General features: G+C 40.2%; 1 protein-coding gene across 1 annotated transcript; it reads right to left on the bottom strand.

Annotated features, from left to right (window-relative positions):
* Positions 1-4,338: 4,338 nt before the first annotated feature.
* Positions 4,339-21,203, bottom strand: ASAH1 (N-acylsphingosine amidohydrolase 1). The gene is made up of 14 exons (XM_027897594.1): positions 21,077-21,203; positions 15,712-15,758; positions 15,428-15,518; positions 14,125-14,211; positions 13,118-13,196; positions 12,150-12,224; positions 11,239-11,284; positions 9,904-10,048; positions 8,675-8,729; positions 8,374-8,455; positions 7,611-7,742; positions 7,258-7,381; positions 6,612-6,668; positions 4,339-5,971 (listed from the first exon to the last, which is right to left on the bottom strand). Exons 1-14 carry the CDS (start codon positions 21,152-21,154, stop codon positions 5,882-5,884), a joined length of 1,188 nt encoding a protein of 395 aa, XP_027753395.1. The 5' UTR covers positions 21,155-21,203; the 3' UTR covers positions 4,339-5,881.
* Between the last annotated feature and the right edge of the window lie 319 nt (positions 21,204-21,522).

Genomic DNA, 21,522 nt, shown 5'->3' with positions numbered 1-21,522 from the left:
TGTCTTCCTGATACTGAGAAAGATCAGAGAATATTTGTGCCTGTGTTACATACGGAGCTCTGAGGTACAGAGTTTGAAATGCAGATTGCTGAATAATTTTGAGAGCCTGAACTGAGAGGTAAAAAATTAAGATTCACTTTACAGTACTTTATATGATTGCAGCATGGCTCCCTCTGTCTTGATTTCCTTTGTGATCAGTACTTCCAAAATACAACGCCTGGTATCATTGACTGGGCACCAGCCAGACACCACAACCTACTGGGTTGCCTCTGCAGCATGTGGCAGAACTGGGGTGAGAATTTAGTTGTCCCAGTAGGTACTGAGACCTGTCTGATCTGTAACACCACCCTTTCTTTTGCAAGGCATTATCTTATTTACTGTCTTGAAAATGGGAACAAAGCAGAAGCCTTTCGCCTTTGCTATGCCGTCCTCATTCATCACAGGAACACAGCCTGTCCTATGCAGTGAGTGAAACAAGGGATCTCTGTAAAAGGAATTTTGGGATCATACAGAGACTGTATCTGATTCAAAAAGGAAGGGAAATGAGTGGCTGCTATGCTTCTTGGCTTCTGGCTACTTCACAACCTTAGTATACCTCTAATGCAACTTATCTTACTTGTAAATCTGAAGAACGGTTGCTTAAGATAATATGTATTTTTAATTTCAATATTCTTTTTTTAGACAATCAGTTTAGAGCTATTGTCTCTCAGCATAACTGGAAAAAAAAATGTTGCTGCAGATGGGGAGGCACATTTTGGCTGGGGTTTCAGCTGACAGCAAAGGGTCAATAGAGGAGCACACGGCAGTTGATAGATCTTCATAGCCTGCCATTACTGTGTCTTCCTGTTCTACTTCTCTTCCCTCTGACATTTTCTGACACTTTGGCTCTTGCTTCTCTCTCTTTTTTTTCCCCTTCCCTGTTTTCTCCTCTCCATTCTACCTTTTTCCCACCTGGTTCACATAGAAGGTTCATGGAGCCGGACACAGCTGTCTTAACAGGACTGTTTCCACTTCTCAAGGGATGGTGCATGTACACCTCTTGCAGGAATGCAGATGTAACATTTTGGGAACTAAGTTGATGCAAATTATATGTAACTACTCAAAGGTTTAAATACTGGTGTAATTCAGATAGTGGGTGTAGCCTGAGAAAAGACTCTGTCTAATCCAAACTCCTCCAGGCACCTGAACTAAAGTTCTGCTTTGAAAAAACATGATGTCAATGCACCACTTTGTGATCTAATTTTCTTTACTACAGAAAAAAAAAATATCGTTCTTACTGAAATACAAAGAGGGAAAAGCCTAGGGATGATTTTTTTTTTTCTGCACTGTTAATCTGCCGAATAGAGACACCTTAGCAAGATTAAAAGAAATACAAGATTAATAGTGGAAAACCTTTAAGCAAGAGTTATGACTGGAGTCACCTTCAGTGCAGGATCCCCAACAGAGGCAGTCTTACCACTGGGATCCTTCTATTGCTCATGCATAACCCTTGAGCTAGGAGAACAAACTTTGCAAAACAAATTAGCCTGAGATTGTCCCATATGCAATTAATGTAATTCAGAGCTGATTCACTATAGATCAGAAAATGTCCTGAGTGCAGTGCTTCTTGGTATGTAAACAGGCTAAGTCCTTTATAATTATTGTCCTCTCTTCTAAGAGAGCGTGTGGGAGCAGACATAGTTACAAAAGACCTTTAATTCCACAAGTTACTATAGTCTGAAAAACTCATAAGCAGATCTAGAGGGAACAACTGCATGGTCTGCTTGCTGCTTGATCACGGCCTTTGGCCAGTGGGTATCCTGTGCTCCCAGACTCTCTTAACAGTCAAGTCAGCTTCTTACAAAATGCATAAGTATCTGGAATTTTCTTCCCAAGGCAAACTGTGGCTTCAGCCACTGCTTTGATTGAGCATTACTCCTTCTGGCTCATCTTGTTCTTCTGGTGCAAAGGATGAGAGGTTTTACTGTTCAGAGAGCTTGGGTGTGCCTTTCTCACGAATTCTGGTCCTCCAAAAGAAGAGTCCATCTGATGATCCATGCCATAAGCAGGTAATTTGCCTGCTGTTGCCACAAAGATGAAATCCAAGCTTTTGAGCCTCTTCTTTGCACGTCTTTCTCCTTACACCTGTAACCCAAAGAGCTGGCTGTGTGAAAGTGGGACACGTGTTTGTGCTGGGAGGGAGGAGTATTCCACTGTTAGCTCTGGAGCCTGCCTAAAGCTCTCAGCTCCTCCCTGCTTGTCCACTCTCCATCATGCCTGCTCACTCCAGTGAAAGTCTTTTCCTTACTCTTGCTGCTTTCCTTGCAGGTACTTACCAGGACATCCATGGGCACTGCTCTGGAGTTTTGCTTCTAAGCAAAGCCTTAACGTGCAACTGACTCTAATGCAATCTCACTTACATGTGTGTCCCAGAACTGCTGCTTGATTTTGATAAGATTCAAATTTCTGGATTCTCCTGTCCTCATTAGCTGCAAAAATTTTGGTTTTTTAGCATGGGAGATGCCATTCTTTCTTTCTCTTAAATGATATGGGGCTTCACTGCATGGGTTCCTGAAACTGCAGAGGTGTAAAATTTTCTTGGCGAACAGACTTTTTGCATTTAAATGCCAATGCCCAAACAATGCTTTATCTTTCCTGTTACACCTTAATCAAGTTTACAGTCAACTGGATTAACTCCATTTACATCTGCTAGAAGCTTTAACACTGTGACTACTTTTCCTAGAACTTGACTATGCAGCAATAACAAAAAAGTATGTTTGCCTTCTTGCTTACATAGGCAAGTGGGTTTTTTTTGAAACCATTTGATAAATATCTGGAGTTTTTCACAACAGAACTAGGAAAACTGTGTAAATCTCTTATGTAAACTTAAAGAGAAAAATATATATAGCTACTTACTTGACCTGGGGAAAAAAAAAAATAAAAAAAAAGCAATCAGACCATCCTCCTGGTGTTTGTGAACTACCTCAACCATGTGTACAGCAAATTAATATGAAGAAACACACCCATTTTCATTATTTATGTCTTTCTCTTAAAAAAAAAAAAAAAGGCAGCTAAATGAAATCCCAACGTTGCAAGTAGCTACAAACACTTCTTCAGTGAAATAGTCTTAGCTTCCATCACAGTGCCCACGGCAGCAGAAGCAGGGGAAAGGCAGTAAACTGACATTAAAAGTAGTTGTAACAAGAGCAAATAAATCTGTAACAAGAGCAAATTGAACTTTTTGTCTGGCTTTAGAAAACCTTCAGAACATGTGCTTTCAGAGTTGACAGATGAAGGTTGAATCAATAAGCAATTAATCACATCCAGCACTTTTTGCATATTAAGGCAGACACAGTAATACATAGTTGTTGGGGGTTTTGTTTTTAAATAGCTTTGTTTATTTTAGTCAATAACAGGCATAGGCATTCAGGCTCTGGACAGACATTCATGGGATTTAGCTGTGCTTTTGCAATTATAAAGCAATTTCCAGTGTGGAAATGTGGATTTGTCTTGCACAAGGGACATACCAAAAGATCATTAGTTAATGACTGTAAATAGTCTACACTGTCTTGCTCTACGTACGCTAAAGTGGGACGGGACTAATTAAGCACGTAAACTTATTTTTAAATTACAAAGTAATTTGATTATGGCTGTTACACAACTTCATTCCAAATAAATCTGAACAACCCCCTAGCAGGCTGAGGTCTGCACTCAGAAGCCTATGATGTGTTCTCCACAGTACAGGCTGTAATATCTGACTTGGCTTAACTGTTTTATATGAATCAAGCGTCCCAGGAGCTGCGTTTCACACATGCATTTTTCCCTAATTAAATCCCGCTGTTAATATTGGGTTTACATAGGTTCAATATTCAAAACTGAGATTAAAAATGGACTCTGGTAGTACAATCATGCTAACACACTTTTGCTTGCATACTTCAGTTAAAAAAAATTAGATGTACAACTAGACTGGGCCTTTTCAACATCAGTTTACATCAGGGGATGTTGATTTCTGTGTGCTTTCAGTGTGCCATTGTTTTACACCCCTCTGAATTGCTTCTTGCTGTGCTACTACAGGCATTGTTCTCAGGCCTAGAATATCAGTGCTTCATTTTCCTCAACCAGAAGCCATGTTTCTTTATCAGCAGCTATTTGGCAATTAGAATTCTTCTTGTCCCTGCTTCTTCCACTGCTGATGGAAGGAGAACCTCTAATCTAATAAGAACAGAGTCTGCAGTAAGATGTAACCTGGCTACTGAAACAAAGAAGGGACCTCAATGATAATCCAGTCCAACCTTTTTGTCAAAAGCAACAGTCTAGACAAGATGCCCAGCATCCTGTCCAGCAGACTCTTGAAAGTATCCAATGTTAGGGAATCCATATTTCCCTGGGGAGATTATTATGGACAATCACTCGTTTTCCCTTCTGTAGGTTTCTTAAATTTGTAAGTATGGGGAGAAAAATGTTTTAATACCCTTTAGAGTTTGGAACATGAAGCTGTAGTATCCTGTGTTCTCAGCTTCTGCACCACACTAATTCTGTTCTGCATATCCCATTGTGACTGGATGCCATGAACTTGCAGGTTTTAATTGGAGTGCCTTATGCAATACTGTCTGCAGACACCAAAGACAGAGCTAACACTTTCCTTACACCAATGGCAACTTAAAATTCCTGGATCAGTGTGACTATGAATAGCAGCTCTTTCCTAGGGCAGTTACAAGGGAACCACCAGATATATATACCAGCCCCAAAACTTACTCTCCAGTGTCTTTTCTTTGTGTGTTATAAAACACAAGAGCTGGCACTGGAAACTAGTGCCAGCAATGCAGCCAGTGACACAGATGAAAATACTGCTTCCTTATCTGCTTCCTAGGGCATTAAGGTGCTACTACTTCTATTTCCGAATGACCTTTACTTTCTTAATTTGAATTCTGGCCAGTGGTACAATCTGACCTGGCTTCCCTTCCCCACTTTCCAAAAAAAACCAACCAAGCGAAATCCTTCCAAAGCAACCCAATAACCCTATTATAGTAATAACTTTAACTATCAATTTAAGGAACAAATCAGTTTTTTAGACACTCTTAAAATCAGTATATTTATATATTGAAAGCCCTTTATGCCACATGATATGTAACATGTGTGGTGACTTACAATGAAGTATGAAATCAGTGCATGTGTACTTTGATCAAAGAAAGTATTTCTTCTTTATTGTATTAGTATTTATTTTTTTTGAGAACAGAAAAATTTGTATTAAAAGTAATAAATTTGTTAACAGGCCAAAAAAGAGCTTCAGCAAAAGAGCTTTAAATCAGTGGCAAGACATTTTTGGCTCAGATCTTATTTTAGATATTTCCCCAAGACCTTGTTTCTGTGACTAAATATCACACTTCCTAGGTTATTTTATAACAGGGCATATCAGACATATCCTCCTATTAGACCAGATACAATTCATCTTAAGTGCTTACAAAAGAATAACAGAACGGTATTGTCCCAGATGGTCTTCTTGCACCCAATTCTTTTTCATGCTTGGTAGGTGCCATTTTAACTTGTGTGCTTTAGAAGTATTTTAATCTAAATAAACCAAACCAAACAACAAAAACTAACAAACCCGCAACCAACAACAAAACAAGAATACTGTCAAGACTGAAGAGATCTAGAGTTAACTGCTGAACTCTTTTGGCAGAAACGGCTGAAATCACACCACACACTCAGTAGGATACATTTCTTGTCAGCAGTACTGCTGTTAGAAAGCAAGAAAGTCTGCTGTGAAAAGGGGTCCTTCATCGTTAGAAGCTCATTGACATTTCTATATAGCCATTAGATTTCTGAAGAATGGAGTTAGACGGATGAATCTCTTTCCAGAAATATTCAGGCAAGCAGCTTCCAACATAGGAAAGGTACAGGACTACCAGGGACTACAGGGATCTGGGCATTCCCGCAGGTAAGTCTCTGTATGACCATTATACACCTCCATCAGCGTTGTGCACACAGTCAGCTAAGAGGCAGTGGGAGGAAGAAAAAAGAAAAAAATCCTCATTACAGCAATTAGTGAAAACCCGTATCTGATATCAACTGAACAGTTCAACTAAAATGAGCATTTACTTTCTTTAGTCAATACCATTCAAGTAAGAATTGCCCGTGTTCTTAGTCAAGAATGCTGCCCCCATTGAACAGTGTAACTAAACTTCAGAATCCAAAAACTCTTTTCACTCTGCTCTTCAGTCTTTTTTTATTCTAAACTTCAAATCTGCAAGTTCAGACTAAAACATCTTCTGTTGCAAGATGAACATGCCTGTAGTACGCCCAAACCATGAGGTATATTAACTTGTTTCATGCTAATTACAAAGGCATATATCACAGATTAATTCAGATTAGAAGGGTGCTTACAATGTCTGCAGAGGAACTGCTGCCTCAAACCAGAGCCAGCTATGAGGAAAGGGCTCAGGCTACCCAGAATTTTATAACTGTTGCTATTCCAGCAATTACATTTTGCATTTACAAAGTAATGTGAAATTTGTTTTGTTTTTACATCTGTGTTTTCACCTAAGAAAACCCCGAACGTAGTGCTCCTCAGATGTACAATAATTAGTGGTCCGCCCCGCACTCTAAACTTTCTGCAAAAATAGAAGCATTACCTTATTGAGGACAGGCTTTGTGGAGAGAACATCATAAATTGCTGGTAAGGAGAGGTTCTGAAAGAAAATTATACACTGATGTTAAGGAACTATTGGCATAAATGCTGAAAAAAGTAACTTTTTTACGGCTCAATTACATAACAAGAGCACATGATACCCATACACCTTGAGATCAGAAGAATGTAGGCTGCAAAAACTTGAGCAGACCAGATCTCAGTAGAGCACGGCACACTGGATTGTACTTGCTGTCTGACAGTGTGTGTTTGAATTTCACTGGTGTAAAACCACTCAGGAAACACTGAAAGTCTTTCTCAAAGTTATCTCCAGGTTTATCCCCTGCATATGCAGCTGCTGAAAATACTTGCAGAAAACCTGCCTAGATGAAAAGAAAGCCCAAAACTGGAGGGGGGGGGGGGGGAAGAAAAAAAAGAAAAAGCAACATGTAAAGGGCCAGCAGAAAAAGAAGCATGTAAAGGGCCAGCTGGCACTTTATTACCAAGGAGCAGAGACAGGTTACCACAAAACCGCCAGCCACTTCTGTCATTGCAGCTGTGCTTGAAAATAACCTGAATGCTCTGTGTCAGGTCAGTACTGTAACGTGGGAGTTTCAAAACAGCAGGATGTGACATGTTTGGAGGATTTTTACCTCTTGTGTTGTCTGGTTCAGGCATTTCATTGCAGGTCCTCTACGATTATCCAACACTAGTGGAGGCTTCCAGCGATCGTAGTTTGTTTCCAACACATACCACGTGCCTTTCTTGATATCAAGGCTGGAAAAGACATCTCTGTTTGTGTTTTGCTTCTCTAAGTATACAGTAAGTATATATATACACTATATACCAAATACAGACAGGTGGTTTTTTTAGGCTTGCTGGGGTATTTTTCAGTGATGGTAAAGAAGTAAGTTTTTGTACAACAGAAGTCACAAGAAATAGAGGACACATATATTGGTGGAACCTTCTGGAAGGCTGAGCTGGGTGTCAGGTCAAGGATACTCACTCCCAGATATCTAGAGCAGCTGTCCTGGAACGAGTTATCACACATCCTTCTCCAGAATTTTTTCCACCAAGTATAAAGTAAGCTGGAGCCAGCAGTCTTGTTTTGGCCAGTTTGTCTTTTGCATCCTGGTAACTGTGGATAAAGTAGTGTTGGACTATTAAATGCTATAAACTGTTCAAGTACTGAAGAACAAATTACACAGACCCAGGAAAAGTTTGGGTTGTTACTTGCTTGGTCTTTCTTCCCCTTTCATGCACATATGAGGATACAGGGACACAATGAAAGAACACATTTAAGCAAAGCATCTCTACTCATTTTAGATCTATAGTACGATTGTTTAGAGGTGCTCTTTGTACTTTTTCTACATTAAAACATGAATAAAACAATGATGACATACTGTGTCATATTCCACTGAATTAACTGCATGACAGCTTTGTTTCTGCTTACTTCCTATAACATACTATATACTTCCTGTAATATAATATCCAACTACCTGTCAGATGTGTTTTGATGCAGAATGCTGTTACGCTTTTAGATACCAACAGGTTCATTAGAAAAAAAAAAATCTGAGAAAAAAATTTGAGGGATCATGTGTGATGCTTGGCCTCCGCTCCAGAGTACCAGCAAAACCAGAACAATTTAATGTTAGGCACACTAGGAAGGTGTCTGTATCACTGGATATGAAGCATACATCTACAGTACTCATGCTTGCAGAAAGCAAAGCAGGTTAAAGCAGTAGAATATTTAGAGGGAGGGGAAATACCTTGTAGCATTCTCTAATACTGTTCTGGTAAGAAAGCCCATCCACATACCGTCTCTTCTACCAAGAAACCATTCGAAGATTCCTGCAAAATATCACTGGTTACAATAATTTGTTTTCAGACGGTTCACTCGTGCAATTACAACTTTCACAGCCTTTAAAACAAGCTGTGTTTTATCTTACTCTTCTGGAATTTATTCACCATTTTTATTAAGGTGAATAATAATTATTTATTAAGGTGATTGGTATCCCCAAGTTCTGGAAGACTTGTACAGAAATAATGAAAGAAATGAGCGTTACTCACCCACATAACCACCATCAAGACTGAAACGCTCATTCATTGTCAGTGTGAACAAGTTCTGAAAAGCATTAAACAAGGCAACCTTCATCCATTGCCAGCTCACTAGTACCAGTAATAAACAAGAGGCAGCACTGCAATTTAGATACCAACCGAGCTTCTTGTTTGTTAGACTTTTCCTCTTTGAGTAACACATTGCAAGATCAATCCCATGTGGAGAAGAATCTAATTTATCACTGCCTGAATAAGCAGAAATGATAATTCATAGTTTTCTGACCTGACAGAGCAATCAGCAAAGTGTGTTTTTACGCTAAGCAAGTCAGGCCAAGCCTGTGGCCATTTTTTCTTTTGGTCTGTGTTGCATCACTGAATTACTAGCTTTCCTTTCCCTGCTGTATGTCACCTTCTTCTCAGACCTCTGCATACCATTCCAGTTTGAAGGCAGAGTTTTAAGTCCCAGTCCTAAGTACACCCTGATATGTGACTGGTATTCACAAGGGCGTGCAGCTGCACTTGATTCAATCCATGCTCCTTGCAACATGCAATTCAAACTGAAATCCCCGTCCCTTCTAATTGTTTCTTTCAGAGAAAAATGGAATTCAGCTACACTGGATCATATTCAGAACGGACTCTTCCCAGTTTATTTGAGCAGAAGACAAAAATAAGCAGATACAATGGAGGGGTTTATATAAGGAATGCTCTACTACAGGAAAGGCCACCTATAATAGAGGATAAAGGGAGAGCATGTAGAAAAGGAAAAGTTGTGGAAAGCTGCAGACCCTGGTATAGTTCTGTACAGCTGGTTTTTAAGATGCAGATAACCCTCAGATTTCAGGTACCTATTAAACAAAAACCCAACCAGAAAATATTAAAATTTAGGAGTTCTTTTTCTACAAAGGTTTGGTTAGGAATTAAAATAGCACAAGTATGCTGTTTCACCTCTGGGATTACAGCAGTACCTATTAGCTAGCAAGAAACTCTAACCACTTGAGCCCTTTATAATCACTCTTGTTCATATTCAGAATTCAATGCTGTTTTTAAGAATTGTCCAAAGAGAAATATTTCATTTAGGGAATTTTCTTTCACAAGGAAGATTGCAGCATTGCTTTCTTTTATCTTTTTTCAAGTATCTATGCTGTGTACCGGAACAATTAAGAGATCATTTATTAATACAACATCCCAAGAATGCCTGAAGCATTCTTAACAAACTGACAAGGCCCCTTCCCCATACTTACTGGTTTGACTCCAGACACCATGCCTATGTATCCTGCAAAATTTGTAGACTTGAATACTGTTTTGTTGTTTCTCTGGAAGTCCAGGAGTACCACTAAAGGCTTCAGTTCCCGAGTTAAAGTCCAGGAGTTATTTTTAACATCCCACCTGCAGAACACAGTACATAATTCGAAACTTCCCTCTCTCAGTAGCTTTTAAAGTCTCCCTTCACAGCATGCAGGCCTGCTGTGTGTGATGCCTACCCTCTGATCTTACTCATGTCAGGCAATCACTGCTCCATAGCCACCTGAGCAGCACCAGCAAGGAACAGCTAAGAAGTCTAAACAGACAGGCAAGGCAGTGAAAATAGCCAAGTTTTGTTTGAAGTAAGAGCATACAGTGCTTAGGATTAAACAGCACCACCACAGCTGGTTTGTTTTGAACACACATAACTTCTTTCTGCTCCTGATGGCAAAGAGAGCTGCAGGTACTGCCTATGACACTAAACCTTGAATTCTTACTTTTCAAAGGCAGAAAAGAAACCACATACTACTGGATTTTCTCTACATGAAGGGAAGTCCCAAGTCGACTTTTTAAGATAAGCCAGATCAGTTTGTAGGCAAGAGGGTGATAAAGATCACTTAGCAGATCCTTACATTTTCTGAAAACAATCCAGGCTCTAGGAACAGCTTTGAAAGTTTCTTTAATGTCATCTGGATGAGTGATGTTACAAAACATACCGGGGTAATAAAAGCAAATGTTGAACTATCTGATCATGGGGTATGAAATGGGAACTAAAAGAGAATGCAGTGCTGGGCAACAAACTACACTGTTTGTATCCAAATGAATGACAGTGTTAGATCAGTGGAATACAAATCACTGACTTCCCAGTGGAAATGATGAGTCATGGGAAGTCCCAGTGAAGTACAGTACAGTAACTAGGGGAAAAATCTAAGAAAAGAAAAAAATCATAAAAAAGCCAAGCCTCAATCTAATCCCCATTTCACTGCATACATTAAAATTGATGCTTGATGTAAAGAACAAGACATACTGTGCCTCAGAGATAAGGTAACAAAGACCATTCTTTGGTTTGAGACAGTTTAAACTGGAGCTGAGGAAAAAAACTTAGTAACACAACTGTTCTTGATGTACTTGAGGTAGTTTGTCGTAAGATCAGTAGAATAATCCTTTTCATTTCAGCCTTTTTGCAAAACACATAATGCAGAATTACTTGTCACTGTCTTAACAACATCCAGTTCATCAGTTAGACTCAAAAAATGCATGCAGAAATTTCAAGTTCAGCTAGCTTTTTCTTTGGGTTAAAAAAAAAAAAAAAAGGTCAAAGTTTAGGTACTTACCCTAGAAAGAGTCCAAAATCCAAGTTTCTGGCATGGTACAGTTTTCCTATACAACAACAAGCAAACAAACAAACAAACAAACAAATAAATAAATAAGATTTTTTAATGAAAGAGACAAATTTCAGCTCAGAAACGCAAGAAATGACTAAGCAAGCAAATACTTGAAAAAGTAACCAAGAAAAATACCATTTCTAGTTGCCTTTTTCATAAACACAGAATAATGGTGGGGGTTTTTTTGATCGGAGAAATGTTTTGCCATAACTGAGATCAATTAATCTTGCAGACTGCTGTGTATCTGAGCCTCAGATGCCTTCCACATTTCCTTAATGCAATGAGAACACCTTGAGCTTCCTCTTACAGTGAGACATTTGTAAGCTGTCTGAGAATCCCTTAAAAACTTCCTAAGCTGGAACAGGTGCAGACAAGGACTGCAGAACTAAGAAGGAGAATGAAAGTCTCCCTTCTTAAAAGAGGCAACCCATTTTGTCAATCTCTAGCACCATACGTATGCAATAGATAGAAACTAGATGCAAAATCCTGCGTGGCACTGAGAAAGTTTCAGGTGTCTAGCTGGTGTTTCTTTTCCCTAGAAAAACAACCACCACCTACTAAAAAAACCCCAACCAACCAACCACAAAACAAAAACAAAAGACCCCCTAAACTGACAAACAAAAAATCCAACAAAACCAAACCCAAACCACCTTTGAAACTATTTCTTTGTCCTTTTTTTTAACCTAAGACGCCTGTGATCTCTTATTCCCTTCTCAAGGTATAGCTCTTTATTATCCTTGCTTTTAGTCTCTTTACTAGACCTTTTTTGCCTGCAGCTGAGGAGGATTGTATTTGTATAACTGAGGTGGAACCTCTTCTACAGAAAAGAAAACTATTAAAATTATTCTGGGTTACATTACCTGTGTTATCTTCTGCCACTATTGATGTACATACAGTAAAAATTTCATAAAAGATGTTAAAAATAACGATTTCCCCTAGAACAAAAAGAAACAAAGTTCAATAGTTTGAAACCTTTGCCATGAACAGGAAAAAAAAATGGTTAGAAATAAGCATCCTGCAAAGTTCAGTATCCTGTTGTATTTCTGTTCAGAATTCCTGTTTAAATCTTATTTGATCTTTGAAATAACTAGTTCAACAAAATCAAGAGCTTTCTGAAAGGCAAACAGATCGATCAGAATCCCTTGGCTTTCTGCCTTACCATAAAGAAAGCTGACAGTCATTGCTACTTCCTCCTCTGGAAACTTCACAAGAAGCTAGAAAATTCACTTGAAAGAAGAAAGCTGCTATATGTACCCCTACTCCTATATAAGAGCAGCTGCCTAGCACAAGGTATAGTGCTCTTGTATGAGGGAAGCAGTGGGAACAGGCCAACAGCCCTTCTCTGTATCAATTCTGGAAGAATTCAGTGCCTACTTCTCACCTGGAATGGCATTCTTTTGCAGGAGGTGCAAAGGGAAGGCAGAAGGAAGTGGCAAGGATCACAAAGGAAAGAAATCACAGCATGAGACTGAGCTTGCCCTTTGTATGTCAACAGCAGACACACAGATGCATGACGAGAATAAAGGATTCCCCCAAATTCTGGTGCACAGCAGTTGAGACCTGCTCCAGTTCCCAAAACTTATGAAAGAGAAACTACAGCTCTACAGAGAGGTCCCAGCCAGATGAAAGGCTTATGTGATTTTACTCTGCTCTCTAAAATACTGCTTTTCTTTAGTGTGAGATGCAATTTATTGCTTCACCTACTTAATTAATAATTTGTTAAGGTCTCAGATGACTACAACTAACTGCAAACTGGTAAACATACTAATTTCAAACAACTCTGGATTCCTGGTTTTCCACTATGTTAATGAGCGTTGAAGACTATTACCCAAAGGAATCCCAGATGAATTTGCAATCCCCTGGAGTTCTTCATTGAAAGGATAAGGAAGTGTGGCGGTCAGATGAGCCTGAAAAGGAAAGTTTTGTATGATGTACGTTTAAATTAACACTATTTTGTTACTCCCCAACAGGTACACCCTTCTCGCAACTACCAAGTATTTAATTTCTCTGCAGCCAGTAGAACTTGAAGATGTTTGTAGAGTCCTTTGAAGACAAGTACATACTTAGGAAAAGTAAAAGCTATTACTTATCAAAATACTGACGTGAGCAATGGAAACTAGCACAGTATCTTAGCAGCCACAGATGGAACAGAGTGAAGTAGGACTTGTATATATTAAAAGCTCAACTGGAACTTAGCTTAATGTCAGTGTTTACTGGCACCCCTAACTTTCCCACACTGGTATGACTACCTGTATGTGCTGCCTGTATGTTCAACCCCACTCAGGCACACAGGGATATGCTGCAAATAAAGATGGGGAAAAGATCTGACCTTATGCTGTTTCTACCGCTGCACTGCTTTCCCCTGTCCTGATTCCATGCCAAAGCTTATTTTAATCTGAATTAGATGACACATGGTCAAAGTTGTCCCTGTAATTAGACCGTTATTACTGCTATCAAAACCTGATTTTATGCTACTGTTTAAAAGGAGTAGAACATTGCACAAAGAATTCCAGTGAAGTGTTCTGCTACATTAACTAAGTCAGTAGCACGTTTGCCTAGCATGACTAGTCCAAACTTCAAAGGATCTTGGGAAAAATTAGAGGGGGAGGAGACACATGCATTTTTTGTTTAATGGTTTCAGAGTAATTCAGAGTTGACAAGACAGCGAAATTTCAGAGTGACTCTTTAAAACAGCATTACTGTTCTTTTCTGGAAGTGGAATTAAGAATTTGTAAATTAGGAACTTTTGAAGTTCTTAATTGCCAAATTTAGTAGCATTTTAATTCTGATAGTCAGAGCATACAGTAATAAAATAATTAAGCTGAAAATACTTACTATTTTGTTATCCACTATGTCAACAACTTTGCCGCTGGGGAAGAAGGTATTTGCTATATCTTTAATATTCTGGACCACAGTCTTCAGCTAAAAAGAACAAGGGCTTTTACTGAATAGAAACTCTTAACTGTAAGAATTGCTAGAACCCCTTCACAAACTTTTCAGAAAAACATTTTGTTGAGAAAATACTTATTTAAGTAAAGTGCTAAATGTGGTGTTCTTGGTGAGAAAAACACCTCCAACCCCCGACTAGAATCACTCTTCAAGTTTTGCTCAAGTAACTTTCTAGATTAGTTCCAACATGTCCTTCTGCCAGAGAAAATAAATTACAGGAAACCCACCCTTATCTTGTGCTCCTTTGATCACATTTTAATATTCTGCACTGTTCTATCTTTCAAAATGTTAATTACAAGCTCTTTGCTTAAGTACTGATATTTTCGAAGGCAAAAATACTCGACAAAGTTCTTATAAAAAGTACATGCTTTCCATTTGCAACATGTGAATGGCCTTTCCATGTGATCTAACTCCAAAGTACATAAGAGATAAAACCTTTCAGAATTTAAGGTGCAATCTGCAGCTTCCAACACCCACTGGTTTAAATGAGACTTTAAAAATAAATATTAGCATTGTAAGGAGAATTTGTCTGTCTTTCAGAGTTGAAAGCTCAAGGTCAGCAGAGGTACAGCAAAAAGCCCTGGCCTTGTCTGAGAAATGAATTATTACTGAATTGAATTTTTAGCAATCTTCAGAAGAACAGCTGTTTAAAGTAGTTTGAAATAGGATCAAGTATATAAAAAAATATTTGTGCTGTGTAAACACCAGTGCTACAACCAGCATCCCAGAAAAGGGCAGGCAGTTCTTAATTTCCCCCTTGCCATTTCACCATCTCATGCAGTGCTTTAAAAGAAGCAGGGAGGTGCAGAGGAGAAGGGATGCTGCCTCCATTTCCTTTCAGTTTACTGAGACTGTTCCTTTGGTGTATTCCTCTCCCTTCATCCTGCACTGCTTCATCACTAAGGAGATTCGATATATCAAATGGCACACACTTGCTCTATGGCACAATGTTTTTTGTTCCTCTACATCCCAAACATCGGTGCCTCTACATTTGATGCTGCTAGGTCAAGTGTTGAACAGAAAAAAAAAATTATTTTAGGCTAGAATCATATTAAAAAAGTCAACTCAAAATATTATCCCTTTCATATAATTTTAGCCCCTGTATTCCTTTCCAAAACTTTTCTCAAAATAAAAGGCCATGTGCTAGCTTTATACCTGCTAAGCTTCAAACAAGCTCTGCATATCCTACCTCTGTCTTTTTGTCCTGCATCAAGTTATCCCATCTTCTGCTGGGAGGCAAATCGAGATTTATGACATATGTGGGTATATTCCCTTTGAACCTGAAAGAAAAACACCAGGGATCAAATTTAAAGAAGGCTCTGAAAAAAACATTTGACAAAATAGGTGCTTCCCACCTGTAACGAGCATTTTCTAGATCTGCAACAGGAACGAGTTTCAAGAAGAAACCCTGTTCAGACTTGCAAATCATGACTTCTCTGTAATTTGCTAGACAAGTTGAATCAGATTACTTACGTTGGTCCAGAAGGAGGGTACATTTTACTCCTGCACTCTTCTCCATACTGCAAAGACAGTGAAACATTACTATTTAGCTTCTTTGTTAAAACACTATTATTCTAGCAGACTTAATTTTGAACTAAACCTTTAGGACTAGTCCTTTAATTCAAAATCTTGTGACTTTGGAAAGGGTGCAGAGGAGAACAGAAGAGGTAGGGACAAGCAGCAACTTCCCCATGCTGTCTGACAGACCTTCAGACAACTTGCCTAATGTAGTCCAGGGCAAGCACAAGTTCATGTAAAGATACAAACCCACTTTTACTCAGCGTGATTTAAAGAACAGCGCTTCAAAAGCATATTCTTTATACAAGTTCAGAAAACTTAAATCTCAGTATGGACCAGTTTGTTCTGTCTGTCCAACTCATAATCCCATTTTATAGCATCATTCATAATTATGTTCAGTGTTAAGTTTCACTGTGTAGCTGGGGTAGGGAAAGCACACTGAGCTATGGGCATATTACTCAGCTGGTACAATGAGCTAAATGGCGGGATTTTTGATTTAGTGTGGAAAATGCTGCTGAAGTGGTGCTAAACATTATGAGAGGTGCATTTCAGGAATATAACTGAAAAATAGTTACCATCATTACTGCAAGCATGGCTAGTTACAAATGAAAGTTTGAGGACTATATTAGGTGTACTCAAAGTGAACGCAAGGGTGTTTTCCCATCAATTACATAAAGCATGCATATAAATACATAAACATATGCATATATATGCCACAGTGATAACTGCATGTTTTACCCAGTGAAATACAATCAATTGCTTGCTAGGTGCCTGTACTTCTGCTTCAAGACAGTTGAGAATAGACCAAATTTGGTCCCTAAGCTATCTGAGAAGTTCAGTAAGCTCCTTAAAGCACAATATGTCCCACTAAATAAAAACCAAAGGTACATGTGCTGTTGTGGGAGTCCATACAAAGGTTTCCAAAGCACAAGTGTTTGAGAGACAGAACAGATACACAAATATGTAGGAATCCTTCAGCTACTTCCTCCCCGCCCTTGATTTCAAATATTTATTTGGTTGTATTAATTAGACTACTTTATGAGTGTGTCCTTATAATGCATTCTGGCTCCAATGAAAACTGGGACAAGATCTCCAGCACCGACCTAACTGAACAAACTAAACTGGAACAAGCTAAATAATGTCCATGTTCTCTTTGGTCTAATCCCATTATCTGGTCTTAATGCATTAATATAGAAAACACAATGTCTTACACAATGCCACAGATTTTAAACACTGGCCTAATTTGTTACAACTGGAAACAGCAGTTCTAAATTGGGATTGCTTTCTTTGTGTTATCATTTGCTTTCTCTTTGTATTGTTTCCAGCTGCTGGGAGAAAGCATGAATTGAATTCTGGCTTTACAAGACGCGAGACGAAGGTATAGGACCAGCAGCAAAGTGTTTCCTAGATTTCACTGCAGTGCTGCTTTAGCCTTTGCCAAGCTGGAACAAAAGGTCAAAAGCAAAAGGCCACTTAATTTTCAAAATGAAGAAGCGTCAAAACAAGGAGGGTAGGGAAGGATATCAGATGACTAATTAGGCAACAAAAGTCACAGGCTTTGTACAAAGCCAGACAAATGCTTAACAGCATTAATGCAATTGTCTTGTGAAATTTTCCATCCTGCAATACTAAAATCAATCCAAAAAAGTGACATTACACATGCATCCTACTGTAATGGGTGCACAGATCTGGACCTTCAGGAAAAAGCTGCTCAAAAATATGCTTCTTGACAGATAAAACCTTTAACAAAAAACTATCTAAAATGGATGAAAGTTCAGTTAATCTGTCAGTAAAGCCCATGCACACATGGAGGAAACAGTGGCAACCATGCAAACTGATTTCAGAGGACTGCAGGTGATGTTCTTGGTGCTAAATATCACCTGTGTTAACACTCCTAAATGTGACATAATGTCACTTCTGACACTTCTTCCTGAGACTTTAATCCTGTATTTGCTGCTATTTTTATCTTCCCAGCCCTTTGCAACCTAAGCCACAAAAGAGGTGAAGAAAGCGACAGTTAAAGGGGGAGGTAACAGAGAAAATGTTTCCTCCTCACATGCAGTAATTTTAGATTCCTCATCTGTCTATGGATAAAGCAAGCTAAAGGAACCAATAATTCCTGAAACAGCCACATACATGTTCCAAAACTGCTTGATTTGAGGTATCTGAAGAAAGTCAAGATTATTAGTAGTTTCTTTAGGTAAACTATTATATCATAGAATCATAGAATATCCTGAGTTGGAAGGGACCCACAAAAATTATCGAGTCCAACTCCTGGCTCTGTGCAAGACACCCCAAGAATCCCACTATGCGCCTGAGAGCATTGTCCAAACGCTTTGTGAGCTCTGTCAGGCCTGGTGCTGTGGCCACTTCCCTGGGGGGCCTGTTCCAGCGCCCAACCACGCTCTGGGTCAAGAACATCTTTCTACTATCCAACCTAAACCATCCCTGACACAACATCAGGTCATTCCCTTGGATCCTGTCACTGGTCACCACAGAGAAGAGATCAGTGCCTGACCCTCCTCTTCCCCTTGTGAGGAAGTTGTGGACTGAGATGAAGTCTGCCCTCAGTCTCCTCCAGGCTTAAACAAGCCAAGTGATCTCAGCCGCTCCTCGCATGACTTCCCATGGAACATAAGCAGAAACTTAAAAAGACAACCAGAAAAGTAGAAGTGTTTTGGCTGCTGTTTTTTACACAAAGTTTTAGCAAGGAACAAAAAGTTGTTCCCTTCTGCAATCAGCTACAGAGTAACTGTAAATCTTTCTGATAAGGTAAAAAGAAAAAAAAGACACCTAAAGGATTTTCTTGCATTAACAGAAAAAGCCATCAAGCACTTTTTATAAGCAGAATGAAATAAGGAGCTATGAAGTTACTGCTGTGGTCAGTGAGATTCTCCTCTCTGCAGAGGCTTTACACCAGAGAAGGAACAACAAATGCTGCCCAAGAGAAGAAGGAACATCCTTCCAGCCCGACAGAATTGTTGTCACTTTCCAATGTGACAAGCCACAGGTGGTCCCCTAAAAAAAGTCAGCAGAAGCTGGCTCCAAACATGAGGTTTTCACTATAAATTTGCTTTTCAAACATGTACTGAACCTCCTAGGAGGAATACAGCTATTCATGAATGGTGACGCTTTTTTTGTTTTGTTTGGGCTTTTTTTGTTTGCTTTTTTTTTAAATAACCCCACCTACTGTTGCCAGTAGGTTGCATATTTTCATTATCTGATGTACTGCTTACTTTCAAACTTGGATGTACATAATGAGGCAAAACCAGACGTGTGGCAGCATAGGATTAAAATACCAAAAGGAAGATAACAGAGTGGAGGAGAAAGAGAACATGATTTGGGGAGAGATGGAAATAAAAACAAAAAAATGAAAGTAGCACAAAAGAGTTATATTACCAAAAAAAATAGAGTGGAACAGGAACAAAATAGCTAGAAAACTGTTGAGATGAACTCCTAACTAGGAAGAAAAAAATCAAGTAATAACAGTTTTTAATCACTGCAGTAAAGAAAATTAATACATGGTTTAATGACTGCTGAGAAAATATTTTGACACCTAGCTTAATTTCATTAATATGAAATAGACAGAATGTCACCCCAAAATATTTTTGAGGTGGACCATCTCTGGCATCCTTCCTTAACATTCAGTGTTTCATTTGTAAAAATAAATACAAAATTACCTCTTTGAGTTATTAAATACAATTCCATAGTTTAAGGACATTGCATTCAGTCTCCTTCAGTCAATCTGTTATATTCAGCATCTTTTGGACTATGAACTCTGTGGCCTAACACATTTTTCTCTCTGCTCCTCTTCCCTCACAGGATGATGCCAGCTCACTCTGCTGCGCTGCAGCAGTCCCAAAGCTGTTCACAGAGTTTAAGAGTGCTCTTGCAGCTCGAAGGAATGATGACCAAGCCAATTTAAATTGCAGTTTGGACAAAAAGTTCAGTATGGTTGAGGGGGCCTAACTGAAAGCTAAAGGGACTGACAGTCCGCACCACTGAAGTGTAATTCAAGACAGTCAGCTTCCATGTCCTCTGTTAATGAAAAGAACCCAAGCAGCTGTATGTAGGAAGACAGCGACTGTTTATTCTTCAGCAAATGATGCAAGCCAGTATATCAAACAAAAATAAAATATCCAAGCCTGATATCTGGCTGCACAGGAGCACAACTTGCAACCTGGACACAGAGTGGATTAGATGCAAGTGCAAGTGCAATCAAATGCAAAAGCTCTAATGATAAGACTTTGCTGACAGCTGGCATTTTTTTCTAGCACTCCATAGCCCAGGATACTTTTGGTTAAAATTCTGAAGGTGTTTTAAGCTGGGGCTGGCTTATAGTATTGGGAAGCTTCTCCTAGATGGGTGGGACGGGACAGGAAGGAGAGAGGAGAGAGGGAAGAAGCAAAAGGAGAGAAGAGAGCCCAGTTCTGTGTAGTCAGGAAGCTAAGGGAACATGGGTCATCCAGATGTCTACAGTCCTTTCCTGAAGTTCTCCTCTCTCATAAATTCCACACTCATTTTCCTAAAATCAGTATCATTTGCTAGGAAAAGTCTTACAGCAAAGGAAGTAGATGTTCTCAAAATATTTAAAAATAGATTGCAAAATATTATTTTGAAATCCAGAGATATTTATAACCTGTCCTCTTCAGAGAAGACGAGGAGATTCAGGAACTGAAGAGATGAAAGAATGCTTCGCTACTTCAGGAATAAAAAATACACCAGGAAGCAACAGCACCTGTTTACATGCCCAGAAGATGGAAGCCAGCCTGTAACTACCAAGTAACTACCTCTGCCCCATCCCAATTTCACAATTCCGCCAAAAGTTAAACATTTCACTTATTCAGTTTAAAAAAACCCAAACAACAAAACAGCCAAAAGAAGAAGAAACGACATCCCCAGCCCGCCTACTCTACACTTCTCCCCTTGGGTGAGCTCCACCAAATACCCTCAGCAGATTCAAGGTGTCCGTACTTCCAGCAAGCCCGTCTTAACTTTCCTTCAGGAAATCGCCGCTTTGCTGTAACAGGGCAACACTGACCTTACAGACGCGCATGATACCGAGTGCAGGAGCGAGCAAGGACCTGCATCACACACCGGTGGCAAAGCCCGTCCCGGCCGCGCCGCAGGAGCCATTTGGAAGCTGCCGAGCCCGTGGGGCGGCGGGACACCCCGCACATCCACACGCGCGGGTTTGGGGGGCTCACTCGGCCTCCGGCGTGGGGAAGACCCGCCGTATCCGCCCCGCCATCCCCTGGAGAGGGTCGGGGGCGATCCCACCCACCGCGCCGCCCCGGCTCCCCTCCCGCCCCAGGCTCACCGGGTCCGGCGCCCAGGAGAGCTGTGCCAGGACGAGCAGCGCGGCGGGCACCAGCAGCGCCCGGCCCCGGCCCGCCATCCTCCTTCCTGCCTGCCTGCCCGGCCCGATTCCCTCGGCGCTTCCCGGAGCCGCGGCCACATGACACCGCCCCGCCCGGCAGGGACGGGGCAGGGCCCTCCCGCCGCCCACACGGCCCGCCCCGCCATCTCTAACACGGCCGCGGCGCCGCCGCTCGGCCGGCCTGCCGCGGGAGGAGAGCTCCGCACGGGGAAACCCGAGTGAAATCGCCTCTCTTCGGAAACGCTAAGGGCAAACCCGTGGCACCAGTTTTCACTTCGCTGGGATTTTTAATTAGCCCTGTGTCCTTGGGAAGATTTCAGGTAGGCTTCGTGGTAAAGGAGATGCCAGGCAGGCTCTTTCTTTAGGTAGACTTTTCTGTATCTTGC

This window comes from Empidonax traillii, unplaced genomic scaffold, assembly GCF_003031625.1.
Source record: "Empidonax traillii isolate 1590-97213 ecotype Southwest subspecies unplaced genomic scaffold, ASM303162v1 scaffold550:size796879, whole genome shotgun sequence".
NCBI lineage: Eukaryota > Metazoa > Chordata > Aves > Passeriformes > Tyrannidae > Empidonax > Empidonax traillii.
Note: the sequence above shows the minus strand (reverse complement) of the source record. Positions and strands in the feature narration are given on the sequence as shown.